This window comes from Peromyscus californicus, unplaced genomic scaffold (genome assembly GCF_007827085.1).
Source record: "Peromyscus californicus insignis strain IS unplaced genomic scaffold, ASM782708v3 Scaffold_7__1_contigs__length_154581171, whole genome shotgun sequence".
Classification (NCBI taxonomy): Eukaryota; Metazoa; Chordata; class Mammalia; order Rodentia; family Cricetidae; genus Peromyscus; species Peromyscus californicus.
In genome coordinates, this window is record NW_026294595.1 from 3,383,212 (window position 1) to 3,400,571 (window position 17,360).

The following is a 17,360-nucleotide window of genomic DNA, read 5'->3' on the forward strand; positions in this document are numbered from 1 at the left end:
GCACCAAACAGGCTCCCATCCCCTTGTCCACTTGTCTTGCCTCTGTCTCCACTGCTCCACAGAAAACCCATCCACCCTGCACTCTCAGGCTTGTAACAGACAGGTTTGGAGGACCGCCACAGCCCCTTTCCCACCACACTGCAGCCTGGGTGAGGCACTCCTGTAAGAGAGCACACTGCTGAGGATGCTGTGCCCACTTGGGTTTGGGGCAGGGTCTGGCCTGACTCTGCAGTGGCCCCACAAACCCGCAAGAAAGAGCTGTGACCTTGTAGTCTCCCGAGGCCTTTCCTATCTTCCCTGCCCTCTGTCCTGGTCACTTGTCAAGAATGTCACTGCCAGCAAAGCCCTTTCTCATGCACTGTTCCATCCTGCCGTACCTCCCGGAGCCTCTGGGTAGCAGGACCTCAGTTTTCTACACAGCACCCAGAAACTCTGGCACTAGCTTGGGGTTCCTATACCATGGGTTTTGGTCATTGAGAAACCCAACTCAGGCCTTGACACAAGACACCAAGTAAAGACAGGCCCAGGCTGGCTCCGACAGGCTTGGCACTGGGCACGCTATACACCTCTTAATGCAGCCCCAGATAAAGAAGCGGTCTCCATTTCTCCAGCCCCTTGCATAAACAGTCACCCAGGCCACCCCAGGAGACCCACTCGACCTTTTCACAGTGCCTCTCTAACCCAGTACAAAGGTGGTCTCTGAGAGCTCCAAGGGGATGGGCAGAACAGGAGGGAGCTAAGGCAGGTTAGACTGGCCAGGAACCCATCCATGCTCCTCCCTTCAGCACTCCCCTTGCCGTGAGGAGCGTGGCCGAGGCCCACTGGCTGCACAGCAGAGGGTACACCTGGATCAGCCTGCCATGCCCTACCACCCAGGACCAGAGCGTGCTGGTCTCCTGCAGCCCACTAGCGGTGAAAATGAGCATTTGTTTCTGTCCTGGACCTAACAGGTCCATCTTGTCGCCCTCTCTTGGCTGTTTAGACAGGCTTTTCTCCAAGCCTGAATCCTGGCTCCAAGACCTCACCCCACCCCGCTGCAGTTCTAAGTTGAGTGCCTAACTCACAAACCACCTGTCTTCATAACTCAACGGAAGTTACCTCCTGCCTCAGGTGCCAGGGAAGTCACTTGGCCTAAGGAGAGCTAAGCCCCACCACCCCTTTGATCTGATAGCCAGGTCCTAAAACAGCAAGGCAGAATCAGGGTGCTTTCTGACCCAGCTGGGAGCCAGAATGGTGAGGAGCCCAGTCAGGAAAAGGGAGGAGCTGGAGAGCTGGGGTCACCCTCTGGTGGCTGGAAATAGAAGTGAGAGGCACGATTTATCACCCAGGGCCTGCTCAAATGAACCTAGAGCTGGAGGAGCCCAACAGGCCAGACCCCAAACAATCAGGGCTGGAACCAGTGGCTGTAAAACCTTTACCTCCCTCTCTTCTGCCCAGGCTGTCCCAGACATGTTCCAGCTGGCCCGAGCCTCCCTGGGAAGATTCCTGGGGAAAGAGCTGAAGGGAAGCTCTGAGTCCTTAAGGCATCTGGATTGGCCCAGCCCAACGGGTGATTGTGGAGCAGTGCTGGCTTGCTATCCCCCCAGGACTGCTCCATGAGGGAGACATGGAGCAGAGGGGGCATCTCCAAGGTCTCCCTGGCTAGCTGCTCCAGGTGGCAGGGCCCTGGTTGGTGGTGGCAAGACTCGAAGGATTATGCATCTGTACTTCCTTCCCCCTGAGCTGGGAGTCAGCCTGCCACCCCTTTGCCCTCCAGGTTCCCTACACACACCAATCTCAGTCTTCCCCCATGCAGGCCTAGAGGGAGCTGGTCTGGTGCCACCCACTAGGGCATGCCTGTGGTGATAGTTGGTAAGAAGAATAGAATTTAGTAGGGGAAATGGTTGTCTAGTCATGTCCTAGATCCAGCAGGACCATCTCACAGCTTAAGAAGCACCTCTCTAGGAAGACAGGCCCGTCTTGTGTCTACAGCACCTCTGGGCACTCTACCCAAGGACCACCTGCCCCATCGGTCCGTGGCAGGTCTCTGCCCCACCATGCCTTCCATTCAACACATAGTTGGTCACTTCTTCCTCACCTCCAGCCTCTGACAGGGCAAAATGATCAAGGAACCTGAGGCAGGGAAGGAGATGAGCACCCCAGATTACCCTGGTTCCAAGGGGGCAGTAAGTGGGCACAGCTTTCAGGAGAAAGGAGGTAAGCAACACGCCCACCTGGGGCCACTCTACCCCCAGGTGAGAGGTGATCTTAAATGTGACCCCACCAGCACAGGCTGGACACCCAGCCAGTTCAGCAGCATACAATCCTACCAAGAGCTTCTTCATCTACTCAGCTACTTTACAGAAGGGGAAGGTAGGCTCAGGAAGTTGTTTGATCTGCCAGAGGCTTCTCACTGGGAGATCTGTGCAGTCCTGCCCTCAGCTGCCATGAGCAGTCAGTTTCTAGGGCCGATGTGTACAAAAAGCCTCTGCCACCCTCCAGCCCTGGCTGACCAAGGTTGGGTGAAGCAAGGAAAGCAGCCAAAGGCGTGGCCATCTAGCTCCTTTCCTGGCCTCTGTAGTCACTGGAGTCAAAGCCTTAGTCCTTTTGGCAAAGTAACACTAAAGGAGGCAAATGCCTCCAGCCAGGACCTCCACCTAGGGATCAACTCCACAGCCCAGATCTGAACATCTCCCAACAACCTTACAGGAATACTGTGTAACTCTACACTGTACTCAAAGAAGCTGGGTTATGTGTCTATAACAGGCCCAGGTTTCAAGTCACGTGTCTACCCTAGCCAGTCAACAGCCAGCATCCCTGAGAGAGGATTAACATTGGGCTACCATCATCCACATTACATATATCACCTCATAGAATCTTCAAAAGCCCCCTAGACAGTGCTGACCTCAGCCCACAAAACTGAGGCCCAGATTCCATCCTTCAAGTATTGCTTGGGTCCATTTCCTTATCTGAGAAAGGAGGGATTCTTGCCCCAAGTGGAGAACAAGACTGGGCATACCCTGAGGGAGAGCTGTAAGAACAAGGTTGAAGATGGGCACTCATTTCCTAGCCTTTGAGCTGTTATGGAGGTTGAGGGTGTCCCCTGAAGACCATGAGATTCAGGTTCCATCCTTGGTCCACACTCTGAGCTGCTGCCCAGAGTCCCTCTGCTCTGTGACCTGCTTGCTGGGCTGCCCCACCCCAGGGATTCCCTGTCTCCTCAGCAGGCCTCCAGCATTTGACTACTCTGCCTTGGTTCTACCAAATTCAACATCCAGCATCAAACCCTTTCATCCAAGGTTTTTCCAGATCTCCTGAGTAAGCAGGGACTCATTAGCTGGTCACATCGTTGTCCCTTTGCCGGGCAGGGACACTACTCCTTGTAAGTAGGCTAGGCTGTCTTAGCTCCAGCGTTCAGAGCCTCAGAGTTCTTGGGTCAAAGCCCCCAAAGATCCCAGCAGCCAAGTTCAACCACATCTGGTGGAGGTCGGGTCAGGGAGGGCAAGGACAGACCTCCTGAGTCCAGACACTGCTGAAGGGGCCGTCCCCAGGAGTGACAAAGATGGTCCAAAAGTGGGTGACCAAGGCTGACTCCTGAGAGCTGTGCCCTGAAGCCACCCCCACACTAATCCTCTTTATCAGAGGAGACCTACGAGGATCCTTTTCTCTTCAATGAAGTGTTTCAGTCCATCTACCTGGTCCTTTGGAGACCTTTTCAAACACAGTAAGTTCTCTAGCGCCATAGTGGCTCTCTAGGAACCAGAGGCCCTTTCACCATACATTCCACGAAATGGAATCCCACACTTTCTGGGAAGTAGTTCCCAGTTACTCACTGGCTAGCCCGACCTTAGGCTAGTACGACCTACACCGAATTCCTCAGCTAAGAGCTGGTCTGACCAGGGCCTATCAGCCTGCAGGGAAGAAGGGAGGGACTCAATGTCCATCCCCACTTCGAACACAGCAGCATTCCAGGGAATCAGCCCTTCTACACAGTATGGCTCACTCCATTTCCTCCTCAGAGCCCTGTGCTAACCAAGCCCAGAGGACCCAAGGTAGTGGCCAAATATTCATCAAAAATCACTTTGGCCAATGACCAAGACACCTGCCACTACCCTTCCTTCATTTCTAACAAATCATAACATTTCAAAGCCCAGCCCAAGCTGTCCCTGGCCCTCCAAGCAAACGCACTACATTCCATGCCACACTGCCTGCCTCCTCGAGTTCTCATCAGCCCCGTCGGGACTGAGTCACAGCACCCTCTGCAAGAGAAATGACTTGCCTCAGATCTGGTAGTAGCAAGTGACTGCAAGAGATCCCACAGCTCAGGAGCCCAAGGCTGACTCTACTAATGCTGCCCCAGCCTCAGCCTGGCCTTTCAATCACCCCACAGAAGCCACTGGGCAGTAGGGAGAGCAAGGGCCACCACAGGGCTGACTGCCATTTGTGACGCCCTCATTCTAGGGCCCAGGAAATGTAGGCATGAGCATGGGGGGACCACTGCTGGAGGCAGAGCGGGTCCCAACAGCAGATTATTGTGAGGTCCAGACGCAGGAACAAGGGGACATTGTCCAGCTCCTGGGGCACAGCCTTATCTGATAGCCTCCCTATCGGCCCACAAGCTGTTTTCCAATTCTGCTCTTTTTCTCTAAAAAGGTTAAAGACACAGAAGTTAGGCAAATTCCCTATTATTTCGATGAGGGAGGGACCCAAAACAAAAAACAAAACTTGAAATAGTTGAAAAGCTCACTTGACCGGGAGTGGGCTCACAGCTAAGGGTGGGTGAGTTTACGTGGGATTGTTGCATAAGGGGCTCAAAGTCACCCTCCAAACCTCAAAGGGACAGAGGAAGCTGCTGGGTATGGCCAGGACAGGGCTGGGACCAGGAGAGGACACCTACAGTTCAGGCCGCTGTCTCCAGATGGGACAGTGAGAGGACAGGAGCAGTGCAGGGAGACCTCTGGAGACACCTAGGGCTGGAGATGCCACAGAGGTTAAGAGCACTGGCTCTGTCGGGCGGCGGTGGCACACTCAGGAGGCAGAGGCAGGCATGTCGCTGTGAATTCGAGGCCAGCCTGGTCTACAGAGTGAGTTCAAGGACAGCAGGGCTACACAGAGAAACCCTGTCTCAGAAGAAAAAAAAAAAAAATGAAGTGGTTAAGAACACTGGCTGTTGCCGGGCGGTGGTGGCGCACGCCTTTAATCCCAGCACTCGGGAGGCAGAGCCAGGCGGATCTCTGTGAGTTCGAGGCCAGCCTGGGCTACCAAGTGAGTTCCAGGAAAGGCGCAAAGCTACACAGAGAAATCCTGTCTCGAAAAACCAAAAAAAAAAAAAAAAAGAAAAAAAAGAAAAAAGAAAAAAAAGAACACTGGCTGCTCTTTCCGAGGATCTGGGCTCAATTCGCAGCACTGACATGTCAGCTCATAACCATCTGTTATTACAATTTCAGGAGGATCCAGTTTCCTCTCCTGACCACTGCAGGTCCCAGGCACATGTGGTGCCCAGATATACATACACATAAAATACCCAAACGCACAAAATAGGGGAGTACCTGCACCCCTGGGTAACAAGGTGTACGGGGGAGAGTGAGCCCTGGAGTAGGCACACTATGTGAGGGAATAACACAGACGCCAGCGGGCACAAGACAGAGCTTGGTATCAGTGGCGGCTGCAGCGGCACGCAAACCTCTACACCAACAGATGCAGCTCTAAGTGCCTAGGTCAGCCAAGTCTCTAGACCTGTTTCCATCTGCCGGAGGAGGCATGGGTACCATGCTCATAGGGGTCAATCTTAAGTCAAATGAGACACCGCAAGAGGGTGTGCTCATGAGGCCAGTGCCAGCAACTGCCACCAGTCACTGTGACCATCCCGTCTCTTTATCCAAGAGACAATTCTAGGCTACCCTTCTGGCATTTCCCAAGCTGCTCTTTGTTCACATTCCCTAGCCATTCAACTTCTTTACTCCTTCCATCTGTAGGATAGGACCAACCATCTTAGCTGACCAAACACCTAGCATACCTCAATTTTTTTTAAAAAGCCGTGAATTCCCTTTAGTTAATTTAAAGGAAAAGAAGGTATGCATTGGGGTTCTACACCAGGCCTGGGACAGGTAAAAAAATAGGAACCAAGTATGTCTCCAATGTTGATGCCCACCCAAAGACTACAAGTCGTACCAGTTCTGGAGTGGCAACTCAGCACACTCTCCAGGTCCCATCAGGGCTCTGCCCTCAGTGAGCAGGCCTCTCTCTACCTGTGCAGCGGGCAGGCCTCTCTCTACCTGTGCAGCGGGCAGGCCTCTCTCCATACCTGTGCAGCGGGCAGGCCTCTCTACATACCTGTGCAGCGGGCAGGCCTCTTTCTACCTGTGCAGCGGGCAGGCCTCTCTCTACCTGTGCAGCGGGCAGGCCCAGGCAGCAGTGCTGGAGCTCTGTCACAATGTGGACTGCTTCTGGAAACAGTCCTGGAACATGTCAGGACAAGGGCACAACCTCCTGGGAATCAAGTGCTGGACATAAGCTGGGCTGTGCCTTGTTGGGAACATCTCTCCTCAGCCCTGTCAGGCCTGAGAACTAGCTGCTGAAGCCTGTACTCACTCCTGGCCCAGCTGGAATCCAGACTGGGTTAGGAGAAAACAGCCTGGTGGCTCCCAGGACCCTGGGAAGACAAACACCATCCTAAAAAGGAAGAGAGCCTGGCCAGCCAGCCTGGGAAGCTTCTCGGGAAGAAAACCTGGAGGAATTCGTTCCTCTCAGGCCTGGGTTCCCTCAGTCCAGGACTTGAAGTGGGTCCCAGCAGAGTCACTATGAACCTGGATGACACTTTCCTTCACACACATACTGAGCCCTGGCCTGTTGCCTTCACACTACCGTGGGATCCCCACCCCCAGGACTGAGACTGTGAAAAGAACGCTACCAAAACAGGGTAACTCATAGCCGGCTACAAAGCAGCCTGCGGCCTGGCGCCAGTGGTGTCCACAGGCTACTGACCTTCTGCGGACCTACCAGGTGTTCTTACCCTAGTATACACATCACCTCACAGCCTTCTCCCAACCACCACACACACGTGTTAGCCAAAGCAGTCAGGGCTTCAAATGAGCCAAGGGCAGTGGTGACTCTGCCACACATCAAGCCTCAGAGAGAGGGCATGGCTTCACAAGATCAACAGCTGAGAAACTAATGGCCTGGTCACCCTGTCAGCCTAGTGCCTCAGCAAGGCTCTGTGCTCTTGTCTCACACAGGATGAAGAACCAGGCCCAGGAGTGTTGGACTCCCACTCTAGCTCCACCCTAAGTGACCGTGGGCCAACCCCCTATTCCCTTTGAACCCTAAACAAGTTCCTTCTCTTCTCTGGGCTGTTTCCTCACATCCTGAGCTACCAGGAAGCCTTCCATAACTCCCAAAGATAAACTCAAGAGACGGTCACTACCTAGGGCTACACTACACCAGCAATGGTACGACAGTGACGCCTCACTGCTGCCTGGGCCTTGCCACGGCTGTCTCACTCCTGCACAGAGGGCAGCTTTCGGGACACCAAGAGACCCCATGCTACCCTTCCCAGGACTAGGCACAGCCAACGGAGCCCGCAGCCCTCTGGGAGCACATTCACCTATCACAGCTTACTTCCCCGAGTGTGGATGGGGTAAAAACCAAGACCTACCTTTCTTTCCATCTAGGCCTCCGTCATCTTGCAGCCTGAATAATTTTGGGTTTTTAATCAATGGCTGTCAGACTTGTCAAATTACTTTGGGGACCACAAAGCAGTTTTTAAACATTCATAAACCCCAGCAGAACAGCGAAGTGCCCTGAATTTTAAAAGAGAACCTAAGAACACTCAGTGGACAGGATGAGATTTCAGTAATTCCAAAGACAAAGCTGAGGCCCAATGGCCACTACTACTTAAGCTCTCAGCCCTCCCTGGTTCCCACGAGAAAACTCCAGGCTTGCTCTGCCGCTCGGAAAGACCAGGGGACAAGACATTGCCAAGCTTTCGCCCTGCCTCCATCCCCCCAGGGCAAGTGTCTCCACCTGTATCCCCAGGCAGAGTCCGATGTCCCTGCAAGACACAGCATGAGACCTAGGGCTGACTCCAACCACCTCAGCGGAGCACCTCGGCTGGCTAGCGGAGCACCTCGGCTGGCTAGCGGAGCACCTCGGCTAGCCGCCTGGCTCCACCTTCTCCGTGCACTCTCTGGAGGAGTTTCAAGGCCTTAGCCAAGATGTTCTCTCCTCTGTAAGTGAGCTCAATGGGTCCTAGCCAAGGACACATCCACGTGTCCCTTTGGTCTGAGTATTGGGGGTTCCCGACTGCCCCCCAAATACTTCCAAGAACATCCTCCATGGCCTTTGAAATAAGAATGCTCATAGAGAGTGATTGTGAAATAAAAATAAAAGATGAGCTAAGAAGCAAGTATTCCCATTCCACAGGGAGCAGCTTGCCTTGCCTAACTTAATCCCCAGTCCTCCGCCTCCAGGAAGCCTTCCCTCCCTTAGGATGGAATGTGTGGACACAGGCAGCATCTTCTGCCTCATCTTCTCCACCAAGACCCAGGTACCATGCCATGTGACTGGCTGTTTCCATCAGGGTGACAGTTCATCTGAGGACTGCCTCCTACTCCAACCCCTTGGGCCACACTTCTGATAACTGGTTAAATGTGCCATATAAATCACATATAAATCAGTGTGGCACATGTAATCCTAGAGGCCAGCCCCCACTACATAGAAAGTTCAACAACAGAAACCTACAAGCAAAACTCTGTGATCTGGGCCAAACTAATAAGTCAAGAGTAGGTTATTTGAGCGCTACTGCTGTGGAACAAGTCACCCAAGAGTGTGCTCTTGGTCTACAGTGCTGCGGTCAGCTCTGGGAGCCTCTGTGCCCTGCCTGACTCTAGGCCTTCTGGCCCCTTCTCCAGTACTTTTCTGATACTCCTGGCTTCTCCTTGGCCTGATGGTGTGTCCAAGATGCCTCTCACTTGGTTCAGATCCTTCCTCCCGTTCCTACAGCAAGGCTCCTAAAAAGCTTCTCTGCCACATGATCCCAGACAACCTCACCAGCTCTGCTCTCCACCCAGAAGCAGGCTCAAAAAAGCAGGTCATCTTGGGCAGACATCTCAGAGACTCCCATGCAAGGACACATCTGGAAATAAGCATGTACACTGAGACTCCACCACTGGGGATGGCAGGCTTTGTGGCTACACAAGGTCCATGCCAGCAACCCCCAGGAGACGAAAGCAGTAGACACAAAGGGCCAGCTCTGTCGCCTGCCAAACAGGCTGTCCTGTAGCTATACTACACTGGTACCCACCCACTGGGCAGGGAATATAACAGTTGAATGCCCCCCTTATACCATCCTCAAGTCTGCAGACCCCCAGTGGGCAACAGAGCCACTGTGCCTCAAGCTGCAGCAGGAGGCATCCAGGAGTATTCATGGAAGCAAATCAGCAAGAGGGCAGCTCCGGGCAAGCCAAGCTCCTACACTACAAGCGAGACCAGAACCTCGGAGGTGGGGGAAACATATCAAAGAAAAGCAGAGGTGCTCTCAAGTCCCCCCACAGTCATCTGCTGCTAAGCCACCCACCTGGCAAGTGCACCAAGGCACTGGCTCCACATTCCCTTTGGTTCTTCTGCACTTCACTACAGTTAAGGACACTGAGGCTTAGGGATGGCCCTCACAGTCCCTCTCAGGCTGGGCACCTGTGACAATCACTCCATCTAGTATGGGCAGCAGCCCTGGCCCATCCAGGCCTCCCTAGCTCCCTTTTGCCCAACCTCTACTAAGGCTACTCACCATGCTTTGAACACAGCTACCAGTTTTACCAAGTTGGGGACAGAGGCCAGGCCAGTTACCTAGCAACTCACTGGCTAGTCCCCACCAGCCTCAGTCAGGCCAGCCCTGTGCCTGCTTCTAGACACAGCACTCCAGTTCTATCCACTGGGACCAATCATGGCTAGTTAAACAAAAGCCATGTTCCAACGCTCTGTAATTCTCTTAAAGGGCCAGCATCACAATCAGGTCTTCTGCAGGAACTTAAAGGTACAGATCCCCTTTTCTGTACAGGAAGCAGGAAAAGTGAAATAACAGCCCATGAGTCACGATCAGATTAGCAGTCTTAGGCTTCTAAGGGAGACTTCAGGCAAAATTCTTAAGAGTTAAAATCTAAACTTCACTAGAAGGTCCCAAAGCATTTGAAACAGAAACAGTAAGACTAATTCTCGAGTACAGACTATAAACGAAGGGAACCCTGCCAACTCTGAACAATCCCTGCTTCCAGACAAGGCTCAGCGCTCCTGGTACAGTCGGCTTTACTCCCTCAGCTCCCCAGACGGGCGGTACTGTCATGCCTCTTCCAGATGAACACTGAGGTCAAGAGAGGATTTCTCCAGGATTCAACCCACAGGTCAGTGTACGCCCCTGCTGCTGCTCCCTCCCAAGAGACCAGCTTTTCCTATCCCAACCTTAGGTCTCACAAGATCCACATCTTGTGATCTCTCCTAAGAAAGGACAGCACTAAATCATTTGTCTACAGTGCCCAGCCACTGGGCTTTCAGGCTGAGCTCCAAAGCTCTGTGAGGTCTCTCTCCTCTGCTGCTACCTTTATTTTACATTACAGGAGTCAACAGGAGACAAATGCCGGGAGAAGGAGAGTCAGGGAAGGCGGGAGGATGGTCTGTAGGCTCTGAAGATGTGCGGACACCCACACAGACCCCCAGTTCCCCACCAACAGGTGGTGTGGATGGAGGCAACAGATGAGGCCCAATGTCCTTTTTAGCCCAAGACTCAGAACACTGAGTCTGTCTACAGGGATGGAAGGGGTAAGGGCCACAGAATGGGGCTCCCTTGCCCCCCGTCAAGCTTGGGCAAGGGAAGAGGGGGGACAAATGCCTGACTGCCTGGACCCTGGGTCCTGACCTGAGAAAGCTGCCAAGGAGGGTGAGCCATTCTGGCCGAGAGTGGTCGGTTTAATGGGGGCTGTACGGCTCACCCTGACCAGGAGGAAGCCTCAGGCCCAACACTGCAGGGCTAAACCCCAAGGATGTAATGCTTCACTGTTTCCACAGAGCCTGGAAATCAAGTCAGTCTGAGGATCTACAGCTGTCTGCACTCAAACCTGAGCCTTACCACTCGATACCCTGTCTCAAGCCTCCCTCAGTTTCCTCCTCTGTAAAATGGGCTATTTCAAAATAACATTCACTTCCCAGGACTGAGAGCAAGCCTGGCTCCACTGAGCACTTAGCACGCAGAGGCCAGTCTCCAGCGTGGCTGAAAGAGCTGGCAGGCTGGAAGGCACACATCAGGGACAAGCTTCCAGGGTAGTGAAGTAGGTAAGCCATTTTTTCTCTGGGAAGGAATTTTCAGAGATCCCAGCAGGATGACTGAGATGATTGCCTTTCCCTTAAGACAATGAAGCCTGAGAAAGGATGAGATCTAGCAAAACCCTTTGAAACAGCACACAGCCTGCTTTAGTATCCAGCCCCAGTTGAGGCCCAACGAGTAGGTAGAGGGCAGGAAGGAAGGGGCCCTAAGCCTGGGGGTGTTGTTGGGAGGCACCCTAAGGCTTCATCTCCCATGGTAGAGCCTGTCTCACACCTTACCTTTGGGTCTCAGCCCCACCCCCCACTTCCCAGGTGTCTCCCCAGCTTCTGAGATCAACTAGCTTGTGTACAGAAAGAGTCACCTACAGCTGCTGCACACAGAGCCTCCCCAACAGCCAGAGGTCCCCACAACACAAACACTCCAAGAGCCGCTAAGCTTGAGGCCTACAGCTCCTTGAACCTGACGCATCTGTTTTGTGTGTTGGGTAGCACTCGAGTACTAGTAAGTCCAGGGCAGCAGGAAAGCCTCCAGTCCTGGCACAGTCCACGGCTGATTCCTGAGATGTAGCAGGAGACCCAGTGCTCAACTGGCTGGCGGGGGCTTTGCATACCTCAGCTACAATTGTGGTCATGTTTCTCAGCAACTGCAAGGCCTTCACTTCCCAAGGCCTCAGTTTCCATGTGTATAAAATTAAGCACTATACCCCCACCTGAAGACAGCATAGGTAAAAACAACTGTTAACCAGATCCAGAAGAGGCATTTAACCAAGTAATGGGACATCAAGGACTCACACACTTTAGTTATTCACAGGCCCAGAGCACCCACCAGGGCTCTGCTGTCCACTAGACTGCAAGCTGTCCGTTACCGTGCACAACAAATCAAAACACATTCTAACTCTTGCCTGGAAATTCTGAGAAAGACCCCTGGAGAGGCCACAGACCCAGCAGGCCCAGATGTAGGGCCTGGGATGCAGGGAAAAGTACGGAAGTAAAGAATGGGGGCGGGGAGCCGAGTCAGCAGTCACCAAGGCAGCAATGAGGGGAGGGCCCAGAAAGCTGCTGACACTGGGGGATGTCAGAGCCACTGAGGAGGGAGGGCCAGGTCACCTGAAGCATGCTGGTGAGCCGGACAGCTTCTGTCCCTGCTTCCTCCTTCTATTCTACACATCGGTTCTGATCACCAGAGGCCTTTGGGTTGCCACAGCCAACACGATCTGAGACCCAGGCCCTTATTCACACCAGGGCCCCCTCATCCTTCATAGGTGTCTTTGTATTAACTCTCCTCCAGGCTCCACAGGGCTCTTCCCTGTGGTGACATCTTCCACACCCTCAAGTGTGCTCACAACTCCAACTTTGTACCACTTCCTCCCTAGGAGCTCCAGACTCCTATCTCATGTGGGAGTCATCTCCCCACCCCTCTCCATGCCCCAGAGAACCTCAGGCCTAAAAGGCCTCCTTTCCCCAATTCGGTTTCTCCCATGGGAGCCCAAAGGGCCAGCAGCCTCCCCTGTACTAGACTTCCTCACTCCACTAGAAGTCAGAGGACTCTTTAGGAAGGCAAAACTCTTAAAACCTTCCAGTGGGTGCTGGATTGATGGCTCAGTGGTTAAGAGCATTTGCTGCTCTTGCAGAGGACCCAGGTTCATAGGTGTCTTTCCCAGCATCCACATGGTGGCTCACAACCGTCTGTAACTCCCAATTCCAAGGGACCTGATGCCCTCTGACCTCAGTGGGCACCAAGCACCTGGTGCATACATTAGGGCAAAACACTCACGCATGCACGTTAAAGAAGGTTAAAGAAAACATCAGCAGAAACCTCCCAAGACTCCTGGTGACTGCAGTAGGAACTCGGGGTGAACTCTGAACTCCTCCCCAAGTGGGAGGGGGTTCAAGTCTGCTCTACAAACCCTTCACTTTTTACTAGTATCTGCCTGTGCTGACCTTATCCAGCAATGCCCTGAGGTTCTTGGGTGCCCACCTGCCTTGGGGATACACTACCTGAGATAAGAGTTCTTACTCTACCCCACTTTCAAAATAGGTGGTTTCTGTCCTCTCTTGGACTTCATCTTCCTTCATGGACTCCTTACTCCACTTCAGGTCCTTCCCTGTCTCCATCACTCCTCAGCAAAATACTTGGCCTGCTTCCTTCAGAGCACCTTGCTCATTCAGCCAACAGATATTTACTAGGTGCAAGCTATGTGCCAGGTCCTGTGTGAGACACACTGGGGTACAGGTGCTGAACAAAGCCAGTCCCAGACTTGCAGGCGGGGGTCGCTTACTTATTTTTACCTATGTCTTACCATAAAGGGACACTGTGTGTGGCCAGGGGCTAGGGCTGTTGCATATGTCCTAAGAGAGTGTTTGATATGATGTCAACTCTATTTATGAACCAGCACCTGAAAATCAAGGACCAGAGTAGCCAAGGAACCAAACTCAGAAAGACAGGAAATCCAGAGCCCGCCCATGCCCTTAGGTGAAAAGGAAGGGCTTCAGAGCTGCAAGGGCCCGGGGGTTCCATCCTTGGGGACTGATGGGTGCACGTGAAGCAGTTCCATTTTACTGCTGGAGAACAAACAGAACGGCGATGCACACCAGAGCACCAGAAAAAGCCTTTACCCTTCAATCTTGAGGTTCTGATGCTCTCTGCTCAAGCAGGAAAAGAAGAGTGGGCCTTAGTGTCTGGATCTACACGAGGGCCAAAGTAAAGCTCTGCTCCTACAGTTGTAACCACAAGAGGTCACCTCCCCAAACTGCAGCTTCTCTGGGCCAGGATCAAGAGCCAGGGCATGGGGCACCCAACTTGCAGGTGTCCCCAGCTTCACCTGCTGGTTTCCTGGTCCTTGTTCCCCAAGGCGAGGGCTTGGCTCCTATGGCATGGGAGCAATCTACCCAGCAGCCCCAACCCCACCCCTGTTCTCCCTCTCTTTGTTGAGAAGAGAGATACCGAGAGATCTGGTTAGGTCTCAGATCACCACTGCAGTGTATGGGGCAGTCCTCCTAGTGACAGACACACCTCCAAGGAGATCAAGACTCTCAGCCTCCAGCCCTGCCCCAGCCCCCACACCTGGCTAAGTGCACAGGAGAGGGAACAGGAACCAGTGCCCTCTTCCTCCTTCCCTGCACATCCAGGCACAGGCACAGACCTGGACAATGGTTGGAGTGTAGGCCCCTCTGCTGACCTGGGCACCTGAGGCCCCGAAGCCAGATGAGGCTTCCGTGGATGGCTGGACCTCCAGGGAGTAGCACCTCCAGTGCGGCCCAGGATCTTGCCAAGGTTGTCACTGAGGAGTCCAAGGCCACAGAGGCCCATTCCCAAGGGTTGTGCAGACCTAGGTGGCCAGGGTGGACATGTAAGAGGTCAACCCAAAGGGCTCCCCCTCACCACAGAGCACACACTGAATCCATGTCCTCTACGCTGAAACTCCTCAAATGTCTTAAACACAGAGGTAACAACATCTAGAGATTTCCGGGTTCCCCAGAGAACAAGAGGAAAATTACAGCCTTCCAGACAGGTAACCAGGAGGCCTCCAGGTCCAAGAAGTCAGAAGGGCTCTTGAAAATAAACAGCTTCTCCTAGCCAGCGGCGGCGGCGGCAGCAGCAATCTCCCAGGGTCTCTGGTGGAAGCAGACTAACAGGAGCAACTCCAGGAAGCCAAAAGCCTCGGCCCAGAGATCCTCCCAAGCACCTCCCCTGGAGTGCTGGCTCTGCCCTCTGGAATCCCGCCCCTGAACCTTCGCTAGCCAATGCCCAGCAGCCCCAGTTAGATGCATTCTGGTCTCAGATCAAAAGATCAGTCTTGGGAGGGCCCTTCCCACTCTCCACCCCCACATCCATTATCACCAGCTCCCTCCGTTTTCTTCATAGCAGGGATCTGAGGTCATCCTGCTTTTTTCTGCTGCAGTCTCCCCTCCCTCAAGAACCTTACTAGTCCAGCCCAATAAGCCCAGAACACCTTGAGCTGTGGTGTCTGCCAAAAAGTAAGAACTTGATAGGCGTTTGGAATCTATGGACATATTTTCCTAGCTGGTCTGAGACAGGCCAGCCAGAGCTACACTAAGGAGAAGTTGGAGCACCAGATTTGAGGGAACCCCTGTACCTCTCCACCCTCTCCCCACCCCAGCAGTCCAGACCTCCATCGGCTCCGTTGCCCCAGGCACTCTCTCCTGACCCCGCCCCTCCCATTCTCCCAGGCCTGCTGCCTTCGGTTGCATGGCTTGAGACAGGTGGCTGCCCTCCAGTGCAGGCTGGAGCAGGAAGACGAAGCCGTGGGGATGAGGACAATCTGGAGGGAATGGGGGGCTAGGACCTCGGGCTTGTGCCTATGTGCCCTTGCAACTCCCTCCAGCCCCCTCCAACTATGGCTGAGCTCCAAAAGCATCCTGTGGACTGAGCTGGGCACGCACCGCAGGAGAGAGGTGAGGTCTAGTTCCCACTCACACAGCCAGAACAGCCGGGGCAAGCATCCCTCCCTCTTGGCGGCACTACCACTTCCACTCAGACATTCCAAAAAAGCAACACAGCGAGAGAGGTCCAGAGAAGGGCGCAGGTTTGCGGACCACAGTCACTGGGACAGAAACACGGAGGGAAGCCCAGCCCAGCCCCTGCTGTGGGGATGGACGGAAGCCCTCCAGCTGAGAAGGTCCTGGGTCCCAGACAGCAGTCTTTTCACTTTGGGATGGTTTCTCTACTGGGCCAACAGAGCAAAGAGCTGGTTAGCTGTGAGTGGTACCCAGACGTCTAGGAGCCCAACGGGCACCATTTAGAGATCCATCCTCGGGTCACACCATACGCAGCCCTCACTGTAACGCGCTACTGTAACACTGCACCGCTGTAGCTCTGGGACGGCACCCCTGGTCAACCAAACATTTCTGCGTGGCTCACCCTTTCCCACACCACAAAGGTGAGCCACAGCACCAGGCTCCACTTACTAAGCTTCGAGCACCAAGGCGTCAGTGCCCCTTTCCCTAGAGCCACCAGGCAAGAGAGCTGATCTAGAGCTTCCCTGTCTTCAAAGGCTTCAAGTCCCCAAAGGAAACAGAGACAGAAAGTGGCTGGTAGGGGAGGCCCCCGTCCGAGGCCATACCCTTCTGGAATCACCGCAGGCCCTAGTTCTGTCCATGGCAACTGGAGTCTGCCCTAGACTGTGTCTAGCACCTACTGTGCGCAGGATTCTGCAGGGGCAAATGCAGGGCTGGTGAAGAGGCTGTCCTATTGGCCCAGGTGACTCCAATCTTAGGGTATCCAGCTTACTTCATCTTGCTGGGGCCCCAGTTCTGGATTTAGCTGAGTTCTGGGCATGCTGGGCCAACACCACCTCATCTGGCCACATATGCACCTGCCCATCCCTCAGGGTCCATGGCCTGGCAGGCTCCTAGTCAGCCATGGTCTTCCTCTGGAGGCCAGGTTTACCCTTTCAGTTTCTAAGTCTTCGTAACATTTTCTAGCAGGAAGAGGAGACAACATATTTACAGAGTATGGGACCAGCAAAGCCCCCCTGGCTCCACAATGGCCAAGCCAACAGGAAATAAGCAAACAGAGCCTGTCCTCTAAGCACCAGGTGCTGGCTCCAAGCCAGACCAACCCCAGTTTCATGATTGTGCACGCAATAAAAGGCAGGACACCACTCCCCACACTAAATCAGATCCACAGAGACAGTCACTTGCACAAATGACCCAACTACGTCTAAAAGCAGATGTGTCTCATTCAAATACTCCTTCCAACTGGAAGCCCTCCTGGATTTCTTCCAGGCAGGAAGCCATTCCCTGCCAGTGAACCTGCATTTGCATTCTTTCTGAGACAAGACATCAATCTGTAGCCCAAGTTGGCCTCAGATTCAATCCTCCTGCCCCAGCCTCCCAAACACTGGCTTTCTGTAGAAATCATAAACGTGTGCCACCACGCTCAGCTTTTACCTACGTCTACTATCTTGTAGCAAACACGGCCTTAGAGCAGGACTTTTGCTCTGTGTGACAGCAGTCACAGGAAGGGGTCACAGCTGACACAAGCAGAGGATGGACTGTATCCTAAGTTGGCTCCTACACTCACCAGCTGCCTGGTCTTGGAGAAGTGT

General features: G+C 53.7%; 1 protein-coding gene across 13 annotated transcripts in view; it reads right to left on the minus strand.

Moving 5' to 3' along the window:
• Dab2ip (DAB2 interacting protein) overlaps positions 1–17,360 on the minus strand; it is a 182,083-nt gene that overhangs the window by 23,893 nt on the left and 140,830 nt on the right. For 2 of the 13 annotated variants that reach the window (XM_052725903.1, XM_052725902.1), the window contains exon 1: positions 14,433–14,614. The exons of the other annotated variants lie outside the window; for them this stretch is intronic. In XM_052725903.1, the coding sequence (XP_052581863.1) occupies positions 14,433–14,599 (167 nt within the window). In that variant the 5' untranslated portion in view covers positions 14,600–14,614. Of the gene's footprint in view, positions 1–14,432; positions 14,615–17,360 lie in introns of those variants that run through there. 13 annotated transcript variants of the gene reach the window in all.